This window comes from Lasioglossum baleicum, chromosome 11 (genome assembly GCF_051020765.1).
Source record: "Lasioglossum baleicum chromosome 11, iyLasBale1, whole genome shotgun sequence".
NCBI classification, from domain to species: Eukaryota; Metazoa; Arthropoda; class Insecta; order Hymenoptera; family Halictidae; genus Lasioglossum; species Lasioglossum baleicum.
In genome coordinates, this window is record NC_134939.1 from 3,356,072 (window position 1) to 3,381,547 (window position 25,476).

The following is a 25,476-nucleotide window of genomic DNA, read 5'->3' on the forward strand; positions in this document are numbered from 1 at the left end:
ACAATAAAACGACATAATTCAGATAAAGTTCAATACTTTTGTTTCTACGACCTCTTCAAGTTTTCTAGGCATACTTTCAAACAATTTATTTATAACATTTTCGTCAATACTATTCCAACCACTCAGTTGTGCTTGTTTAAGAACTGATTTATTATTCCGAAATTTCTCACTTACACTTCGATCTAAGTGATCCCACAGGTGTTCAATTAAATTCAAATCGGGACTTTGACGGGGCCATGGTAACAATTGAATATCATTTTCACTGAAATATTTCGTCAGTAGAGACTTTTAGTATTTTTTCTATAATTCTCTCCTTTCAATTGCAATTTCTGAAAATTTTTTTTCACATCCTGTAGTAAACTAATTGCTCTAACTTCCCAAAAAAGATCAAATCATATAGTACAATATTAAAAAAGTTACCGTCTTTTTTAGAGCGTCCGAATATTAAGCCGAGTCACTGTATGTATGGAGAAAAGCAAGGTAAATGCTTTAAATCAACGATGATAACGCGTACAGGAAAGCATGGTGAAGGATCAGTATGGGTTTGGGGTTGTTTTTCTGCAAATGGTGTTGGCAATTTACATTTTATAGACGGGATATTAACACAGTAGCAGTGTATGTAAATATTCTGCAACAGAATTTACAAGATTCAATAATAAAAATGAACATCCACGGTGATCATATCTTCCAGCAAGATAACGACCCCAAACATAAATGCAAACTAGCGACAAAATATTTCAGTGAAAATGATATTCAATTTTTCCTCCCCTCAAAGTCTCGATTTCAATTTAATTGATCACCTGTGGGATCATTTAGATCAAAGTGTAAGTGAGAAATACCGGAATAATAAATCAATTTTTAAACAAACACAACTGAGTGCTTGGAATGGTATTGACGGAAATGTTACAAATAAATTGTTTGAAAGTATGCCTAGAAGACTTGAAGAGGTCATAGAAACAAAGGGTATCAAACTTCATATTAATTATGTCGTTTTATTGGTAAGAATACACTCAATTACGAATTTTCAATCCTGTCAACATACTTTCCGCAATCGATAAAAAAGTTATTTAATTTCTTCTGTTATTATTGTGGGATAAATGGTGAATTTATTGTATAATTACAATTAAGAACACGGCACGGAAGAAGAACAAAAACGTAACACTGACAAAATTACAATCGCTCTAGACAAATTAAACCGCTCTCGTCGCACTTTCGCTCGCAATGGTCGCAATCGCTCTACATTTGAATAAACTCGCTCACGCTCTCGATACTCTCTCACTTACGCATCCAAACATACATACACATACGTTTAACAACACACTTTAGCTTAGGTTGTTGTCACCGCTCTTTGTTTCGACCGTTAGGTGACAACTCGCGATCGACGGTTCCGTGGCCGAAACACGTAACGTACGCCGATCACCTTCCGCGGATCGTACACATCGATCATACGATTGTTTCTTTTCCAAATTCAAACCCACATTATTATAAACTTTATGTCATCTTTGGTGCTACACATACTAGTTTGTACTATACTAAATAACACACATAATATATATTTTCGATGAATTCCTAAATTATTGATTTAAAATAGACAATATGCATTTTTAAGACGCGTCAACATACTTCCCGCGGCGACTGTATGTTAAGGTTTGTTGTTTCTCATTCGGGGCCCACCCAGATCCACGTGATTACGAAGTTTATCAATTAAACCGCGAATCCGTCGATCTCTCCGCGACAGTGTAATTATTTTTTCCGCGAGCCTCCGCGGAATTATCATCGGCTCTAATGATCACGTATGTGGGTCAGATTTCAGATCCGAGAGAGCAAGCGGAAAAATATTCGCAACGCACAGTGAAACGTCGTGCGGGCAATGAAACTTTTAATTCGTTAAAAATACGAAACTGGGAAAACGGCGGAAGAATTATGGGCACAGTTCGATTCATAAGAAAAGTGATACACCTCGAAATATATTTCTAAAAACAGTATAACAATAAATGTATAAATCGTGGTGTACTTTATAACTAATGTACACGACAATTCATCCAGTATCTAAATAACACCAAATAATTTAACATTTCTAAGTTGGTGGTATATACAATAAAAAAATTGTAAAACTTCTCTCCTGCAAAATTTTCTTTTTTTCGACTTATATCACTTTTCTTATGAATGAAGAAATTCTCCAACCTGTGAAAGTTTTCTCGCCGAAAGAAAAGTCTGGCAATTCGACGGCAAAGTGGCATCTTCGTTTCATTCCCCTAAAAAATAAACAAACCCGAGAGCCCACAATTTCCACCATCCATCTCGGAGCAACCCCAAGGTATGTCGACAAATGTCCAATTCGAAGTTTCGAACTGGGAGAGCACAGGGTGGTGTCCCCTTGAAATCCCCCGAAAAAACCATGAGACCGAGTGCTCATCGCGAACTCGGTCCACGTCGTCTTCGCGCTCCCCCGCGAGGAAGGGGGGGGTCTTATCATCCCCAAAGGGGTTGGAGAAGGTTGTAGAGGGGGCTGTGTACCGTACAATTTATTTCTCTTTGCGTCTCATCGTCCCCGTCATTTTTCGCACGAGTCTGACGCTATTCGAGGGTGGGGACCTCGGGGGATGAGGGATTGGGGCCGGAAGAAAGGAGAACGAGGGATAATCCGTCGTTTGTAGGCGACTTTATAAGGCGGCACGATACAATCGGATTCCCGCTGCTGCTTTGAGGAGACAGAGTCACTCCAAAGAGACTGAGAGATTGAGAGAGAGAGAGAGCCGGCTGACGTTGCGATCAGCCGTCAGATGCAGTTAATCTGCTCTCCCTTCGAGGGGAGGCTAATTTCCGACGACTTCGAGGGGTTTGTACACCACCCACGCCCCCATCCCCCACCTTTCAAGGTAAACGGGGACACCGGGACTCGCTTTTTAATGAATTTTTCTGTAGGGGCCGGTGAAGTGGGCCGCCCGTGTTCCTGTGTACCTCTTTTCAAGCTTCCTTCTTTGTTCTGACGAACCATTGACGCCGGCGAATCTAATGTCGGAATTAACCGGCGGATCTCCGGTTTACAAGCGAAAAATCATCGATCTTTTTCAACCGCCTCTGTTTCCCCCAGAATGTTCCCGGTAAGTGGTTTGCCGAGATGTTTGAGATTAGTGTAGTGGAGATTCAGAGGGTCCCATTGTCCCGTAATAAATTCCGAAAAATTACCTTCTTCTACTACATGATTGGAGTAAAGGTGCTCTTAATTATAAATCTGTGGAACAACCTCGAGAAGGGACTCGAACATCGGCGGAGCTAATGAAGGGAGAGAGAGGTGTTAGATGATAAAGGACGCATCCAATTTCTATAAGAACAGGATTTGCGAGAACCAACTCGAGTTCATCTTACAGTTGTCGTTGCTCTAGAGCCTCCGGAGTTATCTCGTCGGAAGAAACCTCGTTTCCGGTAAAAGGATCCTGTTTCTTGCGCCGCGGCAGATCGCCATCGTGTCGTTAGAAGTAACCGGGCGGGCGGCTGGTGAAAAAATTTTAACCGGCTTAACACAATAAAGCAACGTATAACGCGGAAGTAAGCCGCTCGAGGCACAAAGCACGTTTCTTGAGCATCTAATTTTCCCGACTTTGTAACGGGTCACGGAATAACTGGCACTCTTCGCAGCTGCTTCATATTTTCTTCACATTTTTGTCCATGCCACGGACAAACACTAGGAAGAACAGTGGAGAAAACCAGAACAGAGGAATTTTTCGTTCAACCACGCGTCGAGAGAAGCGATTCGCTTTTTAGCTTTTTCCAGCTTTTTATTCCATCATCGGCTCGATCTTTATCAATCTCTGACGCAGATTGCGAAACACGCGTCCACCGTTTTACTTATTCATGCCGTTTGTTTCGCGCGTTTCTGCCTCGTCCCATCCGCTAACCCTCCACCCCCATTGTTCGAAGTTATACTATTCGTTTTGCACCGCTCTCGGCCCGTTTCATCTTCATTTATCCGGTGAATTCGCGCGTTTAAACGGTTAACCGAGTCGCCGCGCAGTCAAAAATCAACCGGACAATCGTCCTGTCGAATTAAATCAGCGCCGGCTTAATGAACCGCGGGCACGATTATTAAAAAGTAATATCGACGCGATAATCCGTCCGCTCACGTTCCGCGTGACTTTTAAATATTCAAGAAGGAACACAATTTTTAAACTTTGGGTCTTTGTTTGGAATAGTTACGAGGTAGACATACTAAAAGTCCCCACTCCTAGCAGTTGAGCGGGGTGCAGGGGGCACGTAGAAGCTCCTCCTTTTCGGTTTTCCGCTTATATCTCGGAACCTATGCGTCCTAGCGATAACACCATTCAAGATTGATTGGATTCAGTTTTTCGCTATCTCGCATAGTTTCCGAAATATCCGCGCTCAAAATTCACTAATTGTGCTCAAGAGTTAGTCAATTAAGGAAAAAATTTCTTTTTCACAATTAGTGAACTTTGAGCGCGGATATCTCGAAAACTATGCGAGATAGCGAAAAACTAAATGCAGTCAATCTTGTGGCACATTTTCTCAGCTTTAATTTTGTATAGAATAGTCTTATCGCTAGGACACATAGTTTCCGAGATACAAGCGGAAAACCGAAAAAGGGGACCTTCTACGTGCCCCCTGCACCCCGCTCACTTCCTACGAGTAGGGACTTTTAGTATGTTTACCTCCTAACTAGTCAAACAAAGTCCCAAAGTTAAAAATTGTGTTCCTTCCATTTCTCACTACACCCCCCTTTTGAGCATTCATTGGCTGGACTACTCGGATTTCATTGTTACCGGGAAAAAGACACGGCGCGAAGACAATTTTGGGCTGCTCTTTACTTTACCGGACTCAAAATTTGTATCTTTCTTCTACGAATTATGATGTATTTGGTACGTAATCCAGTAGATTTGTACCCGGCGCGGATGCACAGATCAAAGTTTCGAACCTCTAGGATCAATAGTTGAGGAGATATGGTCGCTTAAAGTTGAGCATATTTACAGTTTCTTGACAGGTAAGAGCGCCGCGATATTGGTTTGTAGTGACGGTCGTACGCCGCTTACTGAGTTGGTTAGGATTAGGTGGTGGGGGCGGTAAGGTAAGCGGCTCGCGGTCGTCACTACAAACCAATATGGCGACGTCCTTACCTGTCAAAAATGCTCAACTTTGAGCGGCCATAGCTCCGCAACTATTGATCCTAAAGGATCGAAACTTCGATCTGCATCCGCGCCGGATGCAAATCTACTGGATTACATACCAGATGCATCATAATTCGTAGGAGAAAGGTAGTAATTTTGAGACCGGTAAAGTAAAGTTCATCCCAATTTGGCGTTGGACTTTCACTCGGGGGACTAAGAATTTTCAACTTTCCCGAACGTAATATTTAGACTGCGGACCTTTATGCAATTATGGCTTTTGAAAATTTTCAAAAAATGCTAGGAATTCAGTACGATTTTAAATCATTTCAGATCTGAAACGGCCACTACCACGGAAAGTGAGATTCTATTTTATTCCAGTTTCTTCAAATTCGTCTACAAAAATTGAAAATTGCATAATCATCCGCAGTCTAGTAATATTATACGGGTTACCTTGATCGTCGACAACTCATTTCACCGACACTGTTTTCATCGACACGAATTGACCGACATTAACTTTCGTCGACACTATTTTTTGATATGGTCAAATCGTCGACAAATGTCTTCATCGACATGATTTGACCGATACTATGTTTACATCGACACGGTCAAATCATCGACATATGGTTTCATCGACAGTCCGTGTTTAGCGACAGGTTTGAGATTATTCGTTTCCACTGACACCAAATTCGTATTTGCAAATGTAGATTAATCGTTATTATCATTGTTATGTTCTCGACGCATTTAGTCGTTTGTATAATAAATAATAAAGAGAATTACAAAGCATTGTTATGTAGATCAAAGTTTTTATTGCTACTTTATCAATCAGAATTTCTTCAAATAAACAAACTTTATTAATAGGTACACACAAATGAACAAAAATCATAAAATTTAATTTAAATTCAAACATAATTGTGTAAATACATATAAAAAATTAGAATAAACAGAACGAATGCTACGAGTATGCATATATACAGTGGCTCACGAAAGTATTCGAACGCCCTTTAAAACAGAATAACTTGTTTAAAATTGTAACAAACGACCTGATTTTTTATAATCAATTAGAAGCACTGGTTTATGAAATGATATGTAAAAAAGATTTTTCAAAAAAATATAATTTACAAAGTTACATGCAAAAATAAAAAAGGCATTTATTTAACTTTTTTATTAGGGCCCTTAATGAAAATTTAAAACGCATGTTTTGTAGATCTATGTTAGTTATACACATGCTGAAAATTTCATCGAAATCGGTTGACGCAGGAAAAAACGACACGCATCGAAAGATGTACGATTTTGTGGATTTGAAGCAGAAACTGATCACAAAAATCGTGTAAAACTACGATTTTCAACATTTTTAATCGCTTGTAGCTCGTGTGTGTGTTAATCGATTTTGTCGAAATTTTCAGCATGTGTATATTTCATTTTTCCATGTAACTTTGTAAATTATAATTTTTTGGAAAAACTTTTTTGCATATCATTTCATAAACCAGTGCTTCTAATTGATTATAAAAAATTAGGTCTTTTGTTACAATTATAAAAAAGTTCTTCTGTTTTAAAGGGCGTTCGAATACTTTCGTGAGCCACTGTATGTAGACTACAAAACATAACAAAATTGTATAATAATTACACAAATATCAAGTAATGAAATTAAAGCGATATGAACAATGAACTCAAACCTGTCGTTGAACACAGATTGTCGATGAGACCATAGTGTCGGTCAAATCATGTCGATGAAGACAGTGTCGGTGAAATGAGTTGTCGCCGATCCCAGGGTAACCCATATTATACAGTTTGACGTAAAAATGATCAAACTATACATTCTAGTGGATCCACTCATCCACTGCTAACGTCGCCTAAATTCAGCGCAAATATGAGCTAAACGCAGTGAATATTGCAGAAGATTCCTCGCAGCAAAATCCGCGAAAAAGTGAACGAGTGGACGTGCCAACGAAACGTGTTGCCTTTTGTGTTTCGACTGTCTCGCGGCCGGAATAAGAAAAATAAAAAAAAAGGAAGAATCGTCGAGGAGGACATAGGACAGAGAGAAAGGGAGAGGGTGGGAGAGAGAAGAAGGGTCGAGGGGTTAGCTCCTCTAATTACGATGCTGTCATTAGGACACCGAGTGCTTAATGGCACTTCGGGATAAAGTGGGCTCGGTTCGCGGACCCATTCGCCGGCTGATTTTAAAGGCAATTAAACTCTCCCCCTCCCCCCCCCCGGGGGAAAACAGACGTCCCCTGTCTTCGAGCAACGATCTTCTGAGCCCGGCCATCGATTATCGTCTCTGCTCGAGGCTTTCTTATCGGTCAAGATACCGACTGCGGGATAATTCAGCTTTACGTTCATTCGACTCGTAGTTTTATTCTACAACAATTTCTGATGTATTAGTTTCAGCTCAATAAAATTGTTAAGAGAAGAATTAAAAATTTTCGTCTGTCTCCAGACGAATGAAAATTGCTTGTCTACTTAGAATGAAAGCGTAGTTAACGTAGAAATGTTCGAAAATCACATTTCTCTGTCCGATTGTTTCGCGAGCTCGGCGTGTTTTCCAAGGGGCCACTCGAAAGCACTTTTTTCTCGAAGAAAGTGGCGCCAATCTTTCTCCCTCCGCCGTGGCGGCGCGCACTAACTTATAACGAAACAATTTGCAAGTCTTATGAGAGAGGTCGACCGAGAGGGCCCGAGCGGCAAGAAAGCTCGCGAAAGAACGAAAGATGGAGATAGATCTCGGGAGACGAGTATGTGGGGGAGAGAGACAGGGCTTTTAAAGACTTTTATAATTCGAGAGCGAAATGCCGGGCCGGTACTTCGGCGCAGTTTAAGAAAACGCCATTGCGACGTAATAAAACATGCTTAATTACAGAGTGTCGGATCGTAAAGCTGCGAGGAAGTTCCACGGGCCGGCGAAAGTGGAATTTCGTGAAGATCGAAAGTGTGGGACGCGTGTCTGCGCTTCGAATAAATTGGCTCCAACAGAACAAACATGAAAAAGATATTTAGTCAAGCCTGTGTGTTAAATTAAAAAATACGTCCTCTCCCGATTTTTTGGAACTCGTATATTTCGTTGTAAAGCAGAACTAGCAATGTGTCGTTTCGAATTTATACAGTTTTTCCGTCGCTGGAAACGAGACTCCATTGCTCCAACCTTGTCTCCACTGTTATTTTGCGAAATTCATGTAGTGTTTTTTGTTTTGGAACTTGTATTTCTTTGTCAAAATCGAATTTACCGACCGGAAGTCGCGTAATGAATTATCCAGCAGTAATCTTGAATTCATTAAGGCGAACAGCTTCGTAATAATGAATAAAGTATCGTTAAAGCCTGCTCGAGTAGACTGTTAATTCGTCAGTTCGAAGTGCGATCCACCCCTGCAATATTAATCCTCGATTACTATTACTATTAATAATCCAGCCAACCGGTTATTAATTCAACAAACCATAAACATAATGAAGTGAATGCGCATTCCAGCATACTGCTAACGTAATTGCTAAGACGTGTAAAACGAAGTGAAGCGGATTTTGTAATCCATTATGAGACGTCGCGCGATATTAAACTGCTTTAATTAACCGGGCGAACCCGGCCGCGATATAAGTATTACGAAAATTTTAATAAAACCATACACGCGACGACACGGTTTGTCGCATTCCCCCGCCGACGACCCAGTTTCATTAGAACGTCCGACATAAATTAGGGTAAAATTAGCTGGCTCCGGGAAATCGATAAACAACCCGATAGAGGGAATGGTTGAATTTCCTTAATCGAGCGAACTATGGACGACTTTCGCTCGTCCGGCGCATTTTAACTGATTACTATGGCCGGGCTGTTGCCTTACAGGGGCGTGGTTCCAACATTCATCCTTCACTGACATCACCATCTGTCTTTGTACAGGGTCATTCGAATTTAATCGTTGTAAAAGTCGCTCCGGGAGACCGGGCACTTTCACGACACAGAAAAAGTCTAACTGTGATGTTACGATTGAAGAATGCATTAAACGCAAGGTAATAAAATAATCAATGTATCTACTTTTCATCGAATTTAGTGTGTTCTTCAATCGTATTCTGATTTCAGGAGAGATGCACCACATTTTGTTCTCTGCTTATAAAAATTTTATTAAAAAGAATTGAAAGTGTTGACAGGCATAGTTGAATTCTTTATTTAAAACTCTTTAATAAAATATAACGTTAGATAAGTAAAACTTTTATATTAATATGTTAATATCTCCTTAATTATCCCATATTCTGCAAAGTTTCAGCTTTAGTTTTAAAAAAATTTCATCGCTCTATCTCATTTCTATCGAAAGTTCTTTGATGTTGACACAGATTTAACCGGTTTGTCCCATAGTGAAGCCTCCCATGCAAATCCGTCATACTCGATTTTCGTCTTATTTCTAACTATAAAATCTGTCTAACCCAATTTGTACCATAAATTATGAAACACCTTGTATTTAGGCACAGTGTGATAAAATAGTTCTTTGTGTTTAAACCTTAATTTTGTATCTAGAGAATGATAATCGGGCCGAAACACTTCGAAAAAGTAGCGAGAGACACGTCAAAAGATCGTAGTGGCATTGAATCGAGAAGCTCGCAGTTGTTGAAAGGATTTTAAAGAATTCGCATCGGAGACAAAGCGGTGGTTCGAGGGGGACGAAGGGGATACAAAATAATCGCCAATTGCATCTGAAAGAGGGATGGGAGAAGCGAGAGGGTGGAATTTACTTACCTCGAACTGCTGCGCGGACAAAAGGATGGATGCCTTTTTTTCGTTCCGACGTCATTGTGTCTCATTTGTAAAATAGGGATGAAAAAAGCTTGGCGGTAGGAGAAGCACGAAGAGCACGAACGGAGGGGTAGTAGCAGAAGAAGAAGAAGACGAAGAAGGAGAAGAACAGGCGGAATAGACGTGGGAAAAGAGGGGGAAAGTGGGGACAAAGGTAGCGTCGACCCGCGCGTCGCGAAAACCCCGAGTGGTAGCTTGAAATAAAACCGAGACGAGACAGAGAGTAAGTGCCGGCGTGATTAAAACAGAGCACTGTAGTTAACAATAGGATTCGTGTATGCGTTTTGTTGCCGGAGCTGAAAAAAAAACGGGAGCGAATGAGAGAAAAGGATATGCGACTTGCAGCGTCGCGCTTCTCCACTGCTGAAAGACGGGGAAAACGTCAAAGAGGATTTTCCGGTGTTTGCGTCGGAAAGGAGAATATTACTTTCGACGGTTCGAGAGCGACAGCCGTGTCGAATTACGCTCGCAAATGGAGCGTGAAAACAACTGCCGGCCCCGGTGACTCCCGCGGAACCCAATTAATTTTTGCGGATGATAACCGCGCGTTTTTTCACTCGCCAAGCACCGATCCGTCGTTTTTTATCGTCGACATTTCGCTCTTTTTCTTTCGTTTTGGTTATCACGTTTTACAGGCTCGGTCGAATATTAACCGGATTTTGGATTGTACGACAGCATACTTATTCTAGTCGGACATGACACTCGGTCTGCGTCGAGGGCTATTCTACTTACAGTGAGCCACGAAAGTATTCGAACGCCCTTTAAAACAGAATAACTTTTTTGTAATTGTACCAAACGACCTCATTTTTTATAATCAGTTAGAAGCATTGGTTTACGAAATGATATCCAAAAAAGATTTTCAAAAAATTATAATCAAAATCAATGTTTCATGACATCTGTCATTTGTTTTGACACATCTTTCAATTTTTAGGTTAACCTAATTATTACGAATTATAAATATTTTTCTAATTTCATTCGTTGATTGAAATCAATTGTTTTATTTCATTTGAATATCAACCCATTGTAAAAGTAAGATGAAAGAAAACAAGTTATGCTGGAAGCAATGAAAAACGATGGCTCAAATAATTTTAAGCTCACGCATATAGGGAAAGCAAAGCTAAGGGATCCAACCTACAAGTTTAAAATGCAGTAACGAAATTATTGAAAAATCCAGAGAGAGAAACTATCTGAACACTCAAAATAAAAAAAAATTGGGAGCAATATTTTTCATTTATTGCTTAATGTAATCTAGTTTTTTCATAATAAATGTTGCGTTTTATATATATTTTCTTTTGCAAATTCAATGCATCAACTGCTACTATTATTATGGGACAGAGGGAGTAATTTACAAGGTTACATGCAAACATTTTTTTTAAAACTTTCTCATTTGGGCCCTTGATGAAAATTTAGAATATATGTTTTGTAGATCTATGTTAGTTCTACACATGCCGAAAATTTCATCGAAATTGGTTGACGCAGGAAAAAACGACACGCATCGAAAGATGTACAATTCTGTGGATTTTAAGCAAAAACTGATGAAAAATGGTGTAAAAGTGCGATTTTTACCATTTTTAACCGCTTGTAGCTCATGTGTATGTTAATCGATTTCTTTCAACATGTGTATAACTAACATAGATCTACAAAGGATATGTTTTAAATTTTCATTAAGGGCCCAAATAAGAAAGTGTTAAAAATTGCCTTTTTTATTTTTGCATGTAACCTTGTAAATTATAATTTTTGGAAAACTCTTTTGCATATCATTTCATAAACCAATGCTTCTAATTGATTATAAGAAATCAGGTCGTTTGTTACAATTATAAACAAGTTATTCTGTTTTAAAGGGCGTTCGAATACTTTCGTGGCTCACCGTAAATGTTTTCTCGATAAGTGGGAAATAAAAATGACCATATTTAATTCATACGGGCCTGGGACGAAACACTCCACCTTTGTTTTCCTCCAATAAAATAGCATTTGGCATCTTGCTGATTCAAACCCGAATCGGAAGCGTTATTTGGTTCGAACCCGGACTATAACGTTTCATGCCCCTCAAGCTATATTCATTTAATGTAGAAATTGATCGAACCTGTGCGCCGAGAAAAATAATTACCATTCTTTCAAATAGTGCGATCGCGAAAAATACCTCCTTTATTTTAATTCATACGTTTCTGTCCTGAAGGTATATGATCCGCAATCTATTGATAAACACACTGGCGTGTAAAATGAAATAGGGCTTGCTCAACTTCCATTTATTTTTAACACCACTCCTAACACCGCTAATTAACTCATTAAACGCTCAAGTGCATCGAGCGGAAAGTTTTCGGAAAAAAACATACAAAATTCTAGTATCGGAGGGAACGTGAAAGTTCAGCTGCTTAGGATTCCGTTTCCCGGAGCTGTGTAACATAATTGCGAAATTGAATTTTCGCCCAAGGAAGAGGTAATTAAATTTGTTATTCATGCGTTCAATTTTTCCTCATCCAACAATCGTCTCTGTAAAAAGAGAAAGAGAGAGAGGTGAATTTCTTTTTTAGTCTTTTCGAACCAACATCTCGCCGTATTTAAAATTCACCGGAGAGAAAAAACCTCAAAGTTCCCATAAATTCGCGAACTTCTTAATTGGCGTATTTTATGTATCGACTGGAAAACATTTCTCGGTTTTAAGGGTCTTGTTCTTTGAACTTTCCCGGGGAAAACTACTCCACTTTCCCGCCCTCGTATCTTTGCGCTCGAATTTTCCGGGCGGCCGCGGCCGAACACGTCTCGAGAACAATTTGTCAATTAATAGAAATTATGGAATGCATTAGTCGATGAAACTTTATTATAATTACGGTGGCGGAACGTTTATTGAACATGTGCAGTGTCTGCGAATTTTAACGCTCCGAACTTTTCCGGACGCCGGAGACTAAAGAAACACACATTGTGTTTAATAATAAATGTTCTATATTAATAATTGGGGCAGACTGGGACGCTCCGGATTTCCAGCATTAATGTTTAATTTGTTGCAATAAATGTGGTCAGCGGGAGACCGGTGAATCCCATTTTCTTCTATCAAATTACTGGCGGGGGTAGTGGAGTTGCGAAAGGAATTGCGAGAGAGGCAGGGGGTTCAAACGAGAAAGAAAAAAGGGGGGAAAAAAGAATATCGGAGATACGGCGGCGAACCGGTGTAATTAACGTCGTAAAATTCCGTGCCGTCGGTGTCTCGAGGAATAATCGTAGGGAACCAGCCGTTGGCCAGAGTTTCGTCATTAAATGGACGATTTCCCCGGAAAATAACGTTTTCGCGGGAGAGACGCGTACCGCGGGATGGAATTGCATGCAGGTGAATAACGATGACGTCGGGGCGCACCGAGGCAAGAATACACGGGAAGTAGTGAAAAGATTTGCTCGTCTCTAAAGACGTCAGCCGGCTCGGAATTTAAAGGGAACCGTCCACGGGAATACGGCCCCTTTCGCCGGCAGAAAATTATGTCAAGGGAAGCCAATTTCCCCGCAGCTATATTCGTATCAGGATCGTTAACGATAAATCCTCCTCTAATGGTCAATTCTATTTATTTTGCAAATACTAACTGCGGTAAAGTGCGCGGTTTACGGAGCCTGCATAAATTGCTTACACAATCCCGCGCCGTCCTCGTTGTTATTTAAATTATTTCTTCACAAATTTATTCATATCAACGCGACACCTGTGGATAACTTAAAATTCCGGACCTCGTTCGTTTTAATATGAACGCGACGAGCGGTTCATTAACTTCGCCTCGTTACTTATTTACGCAGCAATAGATATTGATTGAACGACAAACAGTAAATTGTTTGATATTCGTGTTATTTGACATTATTATTACTATTATCAGTGTCGAACGCGCGCGCGACTGTTCTAAAACGCACATTAATAAATAATGAACCTTTTCATTAAACAAACCATTAATTGAAATTCCATTACCACAACATAAAACATTTCGAGTCTCGTTAACAGTCATTTGCACATTTGTACGAAATTATTGATTAATGTTCCCTACAGATTGTTACACAATCAATAAACGCTCGTAATTAATTCGTTGCGTACAGCGGGCAGCTTGTTAAAACATGTTGCGGCATTGTAACTGGGACAATCTATGCAAGCTGTTAATCACCACAATTAGTTGAATAGCAAGCACAGGATCCACGTGATGTGAGAAAATCGAGCGGTAGAATAATTTTGTTGAACCAGGGGAAGGTGCTCCTTTAGCAGCGATCGAGAAAATTTTAATAAGTTCCGAAAGAGAGATAAGACGGATTCGCGACGCGTGTTAGGAAATTGAAGCGAATTTGCAGAGATCGAGCATATTCCACCCCCTGGAATCGTTCGCGAACGCAATCCGTTCTCTTCAACAGTGTCGTAGGGATAAAGGGTTCTTACCTTCGATCTGCCCTCGACACGTTTCTCTTGATTCAGCTGGATCCAAGCGTCCCATCGGTGCCTGTAGACAGTCAACGTATTCCATTCGTTCAGCTTAACAGTTTGCGTGCTCCTGACGGTGCCGACGCCACTGCCACAGTCGAACCTACGAACAAATGCCAAGGCTACGTGAACTTTCCTCGTGAATGCCACGCTCCGAAGATTTATCACACGCTTTAGATAGCTTAGGCAGCTTCTTCCGGATTATAAATTGATCTTTCTTGCTATCGTTAACACCCTCGCTCACAAAAATTACGAATTTCCATTTTTCTCTCTTTTCATTCATAAATTCATAAGACTCTGACGATGAGAATTTATCACTATAGAACTACGGAATGTATATTAAGGGGTTAATAACACTTTTCGCGATATGTTCGAGCACGATTCAATATTCCAGGAACATTTTCTATCACACCACTATATGCAATGGTTTTTATTATGTATGTTAATAAAGGGGAACACGTTCAATCAATTTTAATTTGCAGCTAGCTTGCAGTACCCAGCAGGAAGGGTACAGAAAATTTAATCAAGCCATATTACAACAGCGGTGAACGAGATTTTAGATTGCAAAAAATTTTTTTATTATCTCGCGGCGTTGTACTTCAGTCGCGATTAAGAATATCTGCATAATGTGGAAATGCTCCGAGTAATAAAATTAATATTGCGTTTCGCGAAACTACCCTCTCGACGAATCATACGGAACGGGTTGTCTGTAGGAATCTGTTAGAGCACTGGATTCCGCGAAATACATTAAACATATTTAATAAAATATTTATTTCTACGCGGGATGTTTTTGTTTGTTTTTTGGATCATTAATTTTGGTGTTCCGCAAATTTTTCATATAACCACAAGTGTTCCCCGACTTCAAAAAGCTTAAGAACCAAGGACCAAAAATAACAGTTATTCTAAAATTTCCTACGATAAAAATCATAATAAAAAGTTGATTATTATTGAAATTTAAGATAATCTACACAAAATATAAAGAAACAAAATTCGAAGAACAAAATGATTAAAAAATATCGATTTTTATACTTTTTGGTTACAAGTAACAGTTATTAGTATCCAAAAAATTGAATCCTCCTCGATAACTGTTATCGATGAAGAAAAACTGTTTCGGTTGCTCGAAGCAGTTATCGATGAGAGAAGTTCATTTCGATCGCTCATAACAGTTATCAATGAGAGAAGTTCATTTCGATCACTCATAGCTAGACCGCGGATCTTTACGCAAAATGAAAATGTTGTGCATTAATTTTAAGAAGGAGGGGCTACATAAAAAATTCTTTCATCCTGTAATCATTTTAATACGTCGAAAATAGTAGTCATGTGTTTCTAAATTCTCTTAATCTTTACTTTATTTTAAATTGTACCTACACATTTTTGCTATAATTGCATAAAATCCATAGTCTACTCATAACAGTTATCGATGAGAGAAATTTATTTCGATCGCTCTTAACAGTTACCGATTTTCTTTTTACTTGTTCATAATAATTATTGATGAGAAAATTCATTTCGGTCGTTTATTTAATTATTGAGTTGTGTACTCTTTTTCGGATGGAACAAGCCTGTGAAATTCATTGAGAAGATTTCGTACAACAAGACGAATAACAGACCGTATGAACAACACAAAATCTGTTTGTTGACTGTCTTTGCTCACGGACGACTCTGTTCCATTCGGGAGAAACGAAAATATTATAGATTACTGGGAAAATCAGAAATATAGACTCCCGTATTTATCAAAACTAGCGTGCATAATTTACGCTGTGCCTCAGGTTTGCGTTGAACGAGCCTTTTCAGTTCTAAAATTAACGCTAGATGATTTGCGATGTAATTCGTCAAGAGAAAATTTGGAAAAACTCATTTTTGTCACATTAAATTTTGATTGTAGCAATTGATTTTATAAATAAAAAATTAATGAAATAATTGTTTGTATACCATTTGAAAGTTGTACCATTTAATAATAACTATTACAAATTTCCTGCATCGATAACTGTTATGAGCGATTGAAATAAATTTCCTGCATCGATAACTGTTATGAGCGATCGAAATAAATTTCTCCCATCGATAAATTTTATAAGCGATCAAAATAAATTTCTCTCATCGATAATTGTTATGAGCGATCGAAATTTATTTCTCGTATCGATAACTGTTTTGAACGATAGAAATCAATTCCTCTCGTCGACAAACTGTTATGATCGACCGAAATAAACTTCTCCCATAGATAACTGTTATGAGTGATCGAAATAAATTCCTCTCATCGACAACAGCTATGAGTATACTGCGGATCTTTATGCAAAATAAAAAATGTTTGCATTGATTGCGAAACACAGGAGCCAAATAAAAATTTCATTCTTTTTTTGATTATCTTGTTACTGTGAAACTAATACACTGGTGGCCTTAAATCTTTTTAATACCTCCACTGTTTTAAATTGTACGTATCCATTGTTGTCATAAATGCATAAAATCCGCAGTCTAGTTATGAGCGACCGAAATAAACTTCTCCTATCGACAACTGTTATGAGCGAACGAAATAAACTTCTCCCATTGATAAGTATTATAAGTGATCGAAATGAATTTCTCTCATCGATAACATTTACCAACAAGAAAAAAAATTGTTGTAACCAATGCGATTTTAGTCGATGAAATACTTGTTATTCCATGACTTTTCTTCTTTTTGGTTATAACAGTTAGGAACCCTGTTAACAACCATTGCGTTAGAGGGACATTAAAAGAGATGGGATTGAACATCTTTTTGCAATATATTTTTTTGATATTTATGAAGTAGGTAGTCAATTTGAAAAGCGACCGATTTGGCGGTATTTGTAAACGCGACCCGTTCGAACTGTTTGACGGAAGAGAGTATCCTTAATTCAGCGACGCGCGGCTCCGGTATAGTTCGAGTTCAAAACACGAATAAATGATGCATGGCCTCGTCGATTTCCGTCGGCGCGCCGCTACCCCATTATTCATCCCCTTGTTTTCTTCTCCGGTATGTTTCGCCATTCTCCCGAAACGATTCAGCACGGAGGAAAGACAGAAAGTTCCACGCGAGGCGTGCTCAACCGCCGCGGCAAGGGTCGGATCCTAAGTTGCGGCAATTATCACTGTCGGGGGTAAACGACATGGTAATGAGAAATTTTAACGAGTTGCGCCGAGTGCACCGTAAATCCTGCACGGTCGAAGTACGTAATTAATAGCACGCAGACAGCGGCACGCGTGCAACTCACAACTTTTCTGTCGCGTTCTCCTGCTCACCGACCGAAACTACGACCCGACGAAATCTTCTTACACAACCAATGAATTGATCCATCGACAAGAAATCCGTATTCCCGTACATTTCTAGCACGCATCAATTTTCACTAGCTATTTCATCGAGATCAAAAAGTACGACTTAAATCGACTTTCTTCGATTTTTTTAGGACTTCTCGAACGTTCTGCTTCCGTGAAGCGGCCAAGATTACCGGAGCTCGAACTTTTATGCTTGCACTTCGGCCTTCGACTTCGAGTTCTGCCTCCAATCTTCGATCTTCGTGCCTCGGAATTTAACTTTCGAGCTCGAACTTCTCTGCCCTCTGATCTCCGACCTTCTTAATCTTCGATTTTGTACGGCGTCCCCTGATTTATTAAGTTGCTCGACAAAGTGCCAGGTATTCTCGACATGTTCCTCTGAATACCAATTATAATTATTGATGTGCATGGAAAATTTGAAGGGAGAAAAATTTTAATCAAGCTCTAACACTCGGTATTTCATTCTAAAAGTTCATTTTTAAATTTGTGTGAACATTTGCCAGTCGGTACTTGAAGAAGGGAGATTACAAGGACAGTTTGGAGTGGCGGAATGCAGCAGCGGATATATTGGTGTCACGGCGTGAAGATTCCGCAGCTCGAAAGCTGTTCAGTTCCACAAGGTAGTCCCATTTTTCGGGGAGACCGAGCGAAATAATTAAGAGCTCCCGGGAGCGTATTGCAAGATGCAACCCTGACCTTCTTCCAGTCGCACTTTTTTCCCGCAATCGCAACGCCAGGCTGTAACTGCACTTGACATTTCCACGACGTCGATGATACACAACGCGACTGGAATAAAGTCACGTTCCAAGGCTTAATAAAGCCCTGGCTGCGACTAACCAACGACAATTGCAGATTCGATAATGAGCGCAGCGCCTGAAATCCCTCTGCCTTTTGTGGAACGCGAAGGACAAAAGGAATCCCGGAACAGAGATTTTCTCAACGACTAAAGGAGATACCCCGAGAAATAATAATAATAATATTTGTAAGCGACACGATTCTGCGTCCAGCCATAAAAATTAATTTTTAATCCGAACGTTCTCGGAACATCTTTAACCCTTTGCACCCGGAGCTATTGGATGATTGCATAAGTTCGTGCCCGATTCGAAAATAAAGTTTAATCGTTAAATTTTTTTGAATGCACTTTCATTAATCAATTATATAATTTCCATTCTTTTCCACAATTGCTTTCCAACGATCTACAAGCCTGTCGATTCCAGTTTTGTAGAACAAGGTTGAAGGAGCGTCCTCGGAATTAAGTTTCGTTCCACTCAAATTATTCCTTAATGATCGGAACAGATAAAAATCTGAAGGGGCAATGTCTGGAGAATATTCTGGCTACTGCAGAACTTCTCATTGCAACTTTTGCCGTTTTCGTAACGTCTGTTGTGCGACGTGTGCCCTGGCATTGTCGTGGTGGAAGATTTTTTACGATTTTACGATTGGCCAAAACCGGACGTTTTTCTCGAATAGCCGCATCGAGTCTAGTAAGTTGTTGACAGTACATGTCCACCGTGATTGTTTCGCCGCATCGGGGAAGCTCGAAGTGAATAATTCCCCTGCAATCACACCAAACACGCAGCAACACCATCATTGGGTGCAGGCTAGATTTTGCGACGGGTACTGCACTCTCATTTGCCTTTTTCCAGATCCTTTTCTGGTGTACACTGTTGCACAGAATCCACTTTTCATCGCCTGTTACCATTCGATCCAAAAAAGGCTCCGTTGCATTGCGTGAAAGGAGAGACATGGCTACAGTTATGCGGTCCAGTTTATTGTTTTCTGTCAAAGAATGCGGCACCCACGTATCGAGCTTGGAAATGAATCCAAGCCTTTTTTAAATGGCGAAACGCGGTCTAATAATCCATGTTCATCCCCTCAGCAATCTCTTCAGTTGAAATCCTTGGGTTCTGATCCACTAAGGCGCACATAATGTGGCCATCAATGTCGGAAATTACCATTTCCAAATCTGCCAAACCACTTTTTAACCGTCCGGATAGCAGGAGCACGATCTAAATAAACGCTCCGAATTTTTTTATGAGCAGTCCCAACACTCTCGCCTTTTCGAAATTCGTACAGCATTACGTGCCGCAAATGTACCTTTTCATGCCCCATCTTGTAAAATTTCTCTCACGCACAAGTCGACTTATCTGAACGATGTCTCACGCTGATGTGTCACGTGACACTGCCAGCTATTCGGTAGATATACATAACCTCACAAAAACAAGGGAACTCCGCCGTGCAGTACAGTTAGCGACATACAGGGTGTTTCGTTTATCTGATAACGGAAATATCTTGTGACTGCGACGCATTGAAGTTACGAAATAAAATTAGTTAACAATTTTGTTCGGTATGAAGGGTACAATCATGTAGTCTAATTTTTTTGAAGACTAGAATGGTGAGGAGGGGATTGCAAAGTCAAATTTAGCTTTTTAAATGGAATGTCTTATTTTGTATACCTAGATCAGGGGTGGCCAAACTGTGGCGCATGCACCAAACTTAGTGCATTGGGGATCCTGGCGACTATACTTATTCTTTTGAAGTAGGCGCCATAACTGAATCCATCTTCATATTTTCAACACCTGAGAGCTCTCAGTTGAATTTATTCAGCTTTCTTACTCATCAATTCGTCGCAATTTTTTGACAGTTTACAATTATACGATGGGAATTGCGGTGTTCAAGACAGTGATCGCCCTATCGTCCAAAAGATCATTTCTCACTGTTGTAGATTAGTGCTCCAATGAACGTATGTCTTTTCAACTGGTGTAAGTTAATTAATTTAGTTGCGCGATTGAGTTATCCCTTTTCCTCCCCTAACCGAAGCAGATCTTACCCCTATACAACGAACGTAAGAAGGTAGAAAAAGTGCTTGAGTTGTATGGCGCACCTGAACTCGCATGTGAAAAAATTTTGCGCATGGTATGCAAAAGATTGGCCACACCTGCCATAGATCGATAGAGTATCAAATTCTGAGTATAAAAGTGTTGACCTTCAAATGTTCTAAACCTAATAGTTAACGAGATATTATCCAAAAGTGAAAGAAAATTGTTTTGATAATATCTCGTTAACTTTTAGGTTTAGGACATATGAAGGTCAACACACTTTTATACTCAGAATTTAATATTCTATCGATATATGGTATAAAAAATAGGACATTCCATTTAAAAAACTAAATTTGACTTTGAAATCCCCCCTCCCCGCCATTCTAGTCCTCAAAAAAAATTAGACTATATGATTGTACCCTTTATACTGAACAATTTTTGTAAACAAATTTTGAAACATCCTGAATATGAAAATCGGACACGAATTTATGCAATCATCCAATATTTCAACTGGGAATTTAAGCATTTTATGGCTATGAAATTAGTATGATACCTCATACAATACCTAAATGTTTAGTAATTGATTAAATACCGATGTATTTAATCATGTAAACAATATTTTGAATAATGGTACAGCAATTTTTAGTGTTGCCTCAGAGTCTCCATTCGAGGGCTAAGGGTTATGAACAGAACCCTTTCATGAAATATTGTCAAAATGTTAAAATTAATGCTAATTCCAGAATCAAAAAAGGCTTCCGCTTCTCTCTCCCTCTTTTCGATGCAATGGTCGAAGAGGTTCGAGGTTAAAAATCGTCTTCCGAGCCGATGGAGCTCGATTCTCAATCGAGAATGAACGAGAGAGGAGGATAGCGACACAACGGCCGCGGTTCTTTTAACAGTATCTTCTGGCTGGGTTCCAGGCCAGAATTTCTATTTCTCTCCGATCCGTGGCTGGTTGGATATTATTTCCGTTCGAAACATCCGGTCGGTCGTGGATGCAACCATAACGCGGACATCGGTCTACGTGAAAGTGATTCTTCGGGGAGAGGAGAGGCAGAGAAAGAGAGAGAAAACGAGAGAAAGCGAGCTCTCCCAATCGTGGAAATACGCGGCTTATGCCGAAGAAAAGGCAACTCGGATTGGATAGCTAAGTCGGCAAACTCGGCCAGAGATTTCGTTCCGACGTTGAAAGCGAACGGTAACTAGTATTATAGCTGCTGGATCACGAAGATTCAACCCTTTCGCCGCCACTCGCTTCAGATTTTGTTTCGGCTCGGAGAAGGCCGCTTATCTGGCAATTTGAATGACTAATGACTCTGCTGTATTAGGATACTTATCGGCAAAAGAAGTTGCTCCTAAGATCGCTGATTGAGGAGATTCAAAAGACTCATCTGGGTTCTGATCTTCAGGAGGCTAACTTCTGGAAACCTATAACGTCCACCTTTTCATCGGGACTTGGTTGTTGTTTAAACACGCTAACGATCGGTGTTTTATAGCACTGTATGCGCCATTCCGATCCACCGTATTTATTTCCGAACGTATTAAAACAGGCTATTTATGTCATTCCTTCGAGTAATTCGCGAGCGTTCTGCTTAACGGAACGATAAATCTCTCTGCCAATCGTTTAGCGTTCGGTTAATGAATTATGGAAACGACGCCGAGGAACAATGAGCGATTATCCAGGCAGCATTGAATAAATTACACCAACAGTTCGAGCCGAGAGTTTCTATGGAGACCGCGTTTCGATCGCTTCATCTGGGTCATCTCGGTAATTAACTACGTATTCCTGTGTTCGAACAAATTTCCCGTGCAATGTCTTACCGGCTCACAATCAACCGGCACGATTATTCTAATTAATCACGAATATTTCTCTGTACAAAATTTCGGATCTCATTCGCAAGACAAAACTCTTCTTCAATGTGTCGTTCGTTCTTCAGCTCTCGAGTATGCATTGTTTAGTGATCGTTTTTCAATAAATTACAGTGCAACGAGTGCCATGCAATTTAGTCTTCGAAATAAACGAGCGAATAGCACCTAATTGAATGTCTAGATTTATAGACTACTGTTCTGTACGGAGGTGTTGTGTGTGTTTAAATCGGCTGTCAGCGTGTCGGCAGTTATGGGTTATTAAACTGTAAACGAAAAATTAGTTCCCGGGTGGAATTCTTAATTAATGGCCGCGTCAAAGTCCCGCCGGTACGTTATCGGACTAAAGTGTCCCGTAAAAGTTTCACGGAAAAGTTTCCGCGGCCCCTGTTAGGGAACTATACACCGTCGACCAAGTTCATTTACGCGATACTTCACAGCAGTATCAAGGCTGGCTCCCTCGAGACGCGCGGAAGAATTCATTTTGAGCCGCGCATTATAATCCACGGGCAGAAGTTGAGGACCTTCGTAGTCGTTTGCCAGACTATATTTATCCACAATCATAAAATCTCTCTGAATATGTGAACAACAGCTTGGTTTCGAAAACAAGCGATCAACAACCACTAACCTAGCGGTGTATTGCAACTATGTCTCATCTTCTTTGGATGCTAATCTACAGGTTGACACAATTTTTACCGATTTTCAAAAAGCTTTTGACACGGTAAATCATTCTCTTTTAATTGAGAAGCTTGCAGCATTCGGCTGCAAGGGAAATCTATTGGCATGGCTGGAAAGTTACCTTACAAACCGTTTTCAAATGATACGTATACGCAGTGCTTATCATCTCCGATACCCGTTCTGTCAGATGTACCTCAAGGCTCCCACCTCGGTCCTCTACTATTTATCATTTTCATTAATGACTAGCTTTCGCCCGCGGCTTCGCTCGCACAGGAAACCGTTTAATGCCCTCGGAAATTGATATTATTTCTCCATAAAACCTTTTAACCCCCCATTCAACCCTATAGAGTTTTAATTTTATGTCATGTCGCCATCTTTGATTTCAAAACCCCTTTTCACCCCCTTAGGGGTTGAATTTCGAAACATCCTTTATTATTCCTTGTATAGATCACAAAGGGAACCTCTTTACAAAATTTCAGCTTTCTAGGTCCAAGAGTTTAGCCTGGGCGTTGATGATTCAGTCAGGACTTTCTTTTTATATAGATTTGACTATGTACCATTTTTCAATATTGTAAGTACTTCCTATTCGCAGACGATTTAAAAATCTTCAGCAGCATCTCGTCCTATGATGATGCTTCCAGATTACAGGTAGACCTTGATCGTTTCAGCGATTGGTGTCGCATGAATGGAATGGAACTCAATATTAAAAAATGCCACATTATGAGGTCTTCCCGTCGCTCTGTACCTTTCATGTATACTTACCGTCTCAATGACAGTATTCTCTCCTCAATAAGTGAGGTAAAGGACTTAGAAATTAATTTCTCCTCTACCTTGGACTTTTCCAACCATATGTATTATATTGCTAACTCCGCCTCAAGAACACTTGGTTTCATACTTCGTTTTTCCACTGATTTTCATTCAATTCACACACTTAGATTGCTATATATCACCCTCGTCCGTCCCCTATTAGAATATGCTTCAATTATATGGTCTCCGAATAGCTTTAATTACGAAATCAAGCTCAAGAGAGTTCAGCATAAATTTCTCAGGTTTTGTTCATATAAGCTAAATATAATAAATAAGCTGTCATTCTTTGATCATGATTACTCCACAATATTAACCACAATGAACCTAGAAACATTGTCTGCTCGAAGAATAGTATCCGACCACAGCTTTATTTTTCATTTAATTAATAATCACATTGATTGTCCCTTTCTACTTACGCAAATCAGTTTCTATGTACCTGAACGTGTTTTGAGAACTAGTGCAGGATTTCAAACCCTCAAAGCCAGATCTACCTATGGATTAATTAATCCAATAATTCGCATTATTGCAGACACTAGCACTCTCTACATATAATCATATCGATTTTTTCATTGAGTCTTTGCACACGTTTAAAAAACAATTACGCAGGATTATAGGATAATACCATATAGTTTGTGCCATTAGTTTTTTGTGCATGTACCTTCTATGTTATTATACGAGTAGTCTTTTATTGTTTTCTATTGTAAACATTTACGTAAGAGGTCTTCAGTCCGTTTAGAATAAATGATAATCTTAATCTATATATAATAAAAATCAAATGCTGTTCGTTGGTCACGACATCACGGGAGAACTGCTGGACCGATTTGTCTAATTTTTTTTTTGAAATGTTCGTAATAGTCCGAATAAGGTTTTAGGGAGAGAAAAATTGGAAATGCAGCCCGGAAAAATGGAAAATTCGGGAAAAACTAAAAGTGCTTTTTGAATCATATTTCAATACAACAAAAAAAAACGAACGTCGCAGTTTTTAATCAGTATTTCAATAGGAATTTACATTATCGACGTGACTGTTTGCATTATCGATATTATCAACATCCGCCAGTTGGTTTATTTCTATTCCAATTTATGAATTTACATTATCGATGAATTAAACTCTGTGTGTATGTACAATTTTTTTTCATATTGTGAAAAGTTGTGACGTCATTAGTGCGCCCATTGTGCGCCTCCCGCCAGGGCAACCCGTCCGGAGGGCCTGGCCAGTAAAAACTAGCTAGTAATAATAATAATAATAATAAAAAAAACACACACTGACGCACCGGAACTATTTTCTGTCCACCAGCAACAATAAATATAAAATGAAACCGAATTCGGGAGATTTAAATCGAGATCGAGCTTCGAGCAAACAGTGTGTTCTTGCGAGACACGGTTCCACCGATGGAAATTTAACCCTCGCCGGTGTCGAGACGAGTTCCTAGAATGGGACACGTCTTTCAGTCGAATTTCCATCACAGAGTTTGCCGATCGCGTCGCCCATATTCCCCTCCTGTAGACGGGGGAACCGTGTATCGTGGTAAATTGAAGTAAATCGCGGTTTCGCGCCGGATCCTTTGATGTCCCGTCGCTAATGGGCCAATGAAGTTCGGCGCGAGAAACTTTGGTTATTGCCGGAAGTTGAGGAAAGTTGGCTGGCATAATTCGGCGCCGGTGACGACGGGGCCACGATTTCCTGCAAACACTGGG

The 25,476-nt window shown here is 39.8% G+C and overlaps 1 protein-coding gene across 6 annotated transcripts in view; it reads right to left on the reverse strand.

Moving 5' to 3' along the window:
* LOC143213306 (pikachurin) overlaps nt 1-25,476 on the reverse strand; it is a 311,458-nt gene that overhangs the window by 49,170 nt on the left and 236,812 nt on the right. For all 6 annotated transcript variants that reach the window (XM_076433022.1, XM_076433023.1, XM_076433021.1 and 3 more), the window contains one exon: nt 14,288-14,432. In XM_076433022.1, the coding sequence (XP_076289137.1) occupies nt 14,288-14,432 (145 nt within the window). The remainder of the gene's footprint in view (nt 1-14,287; nt 14,433-25,476) is intronic.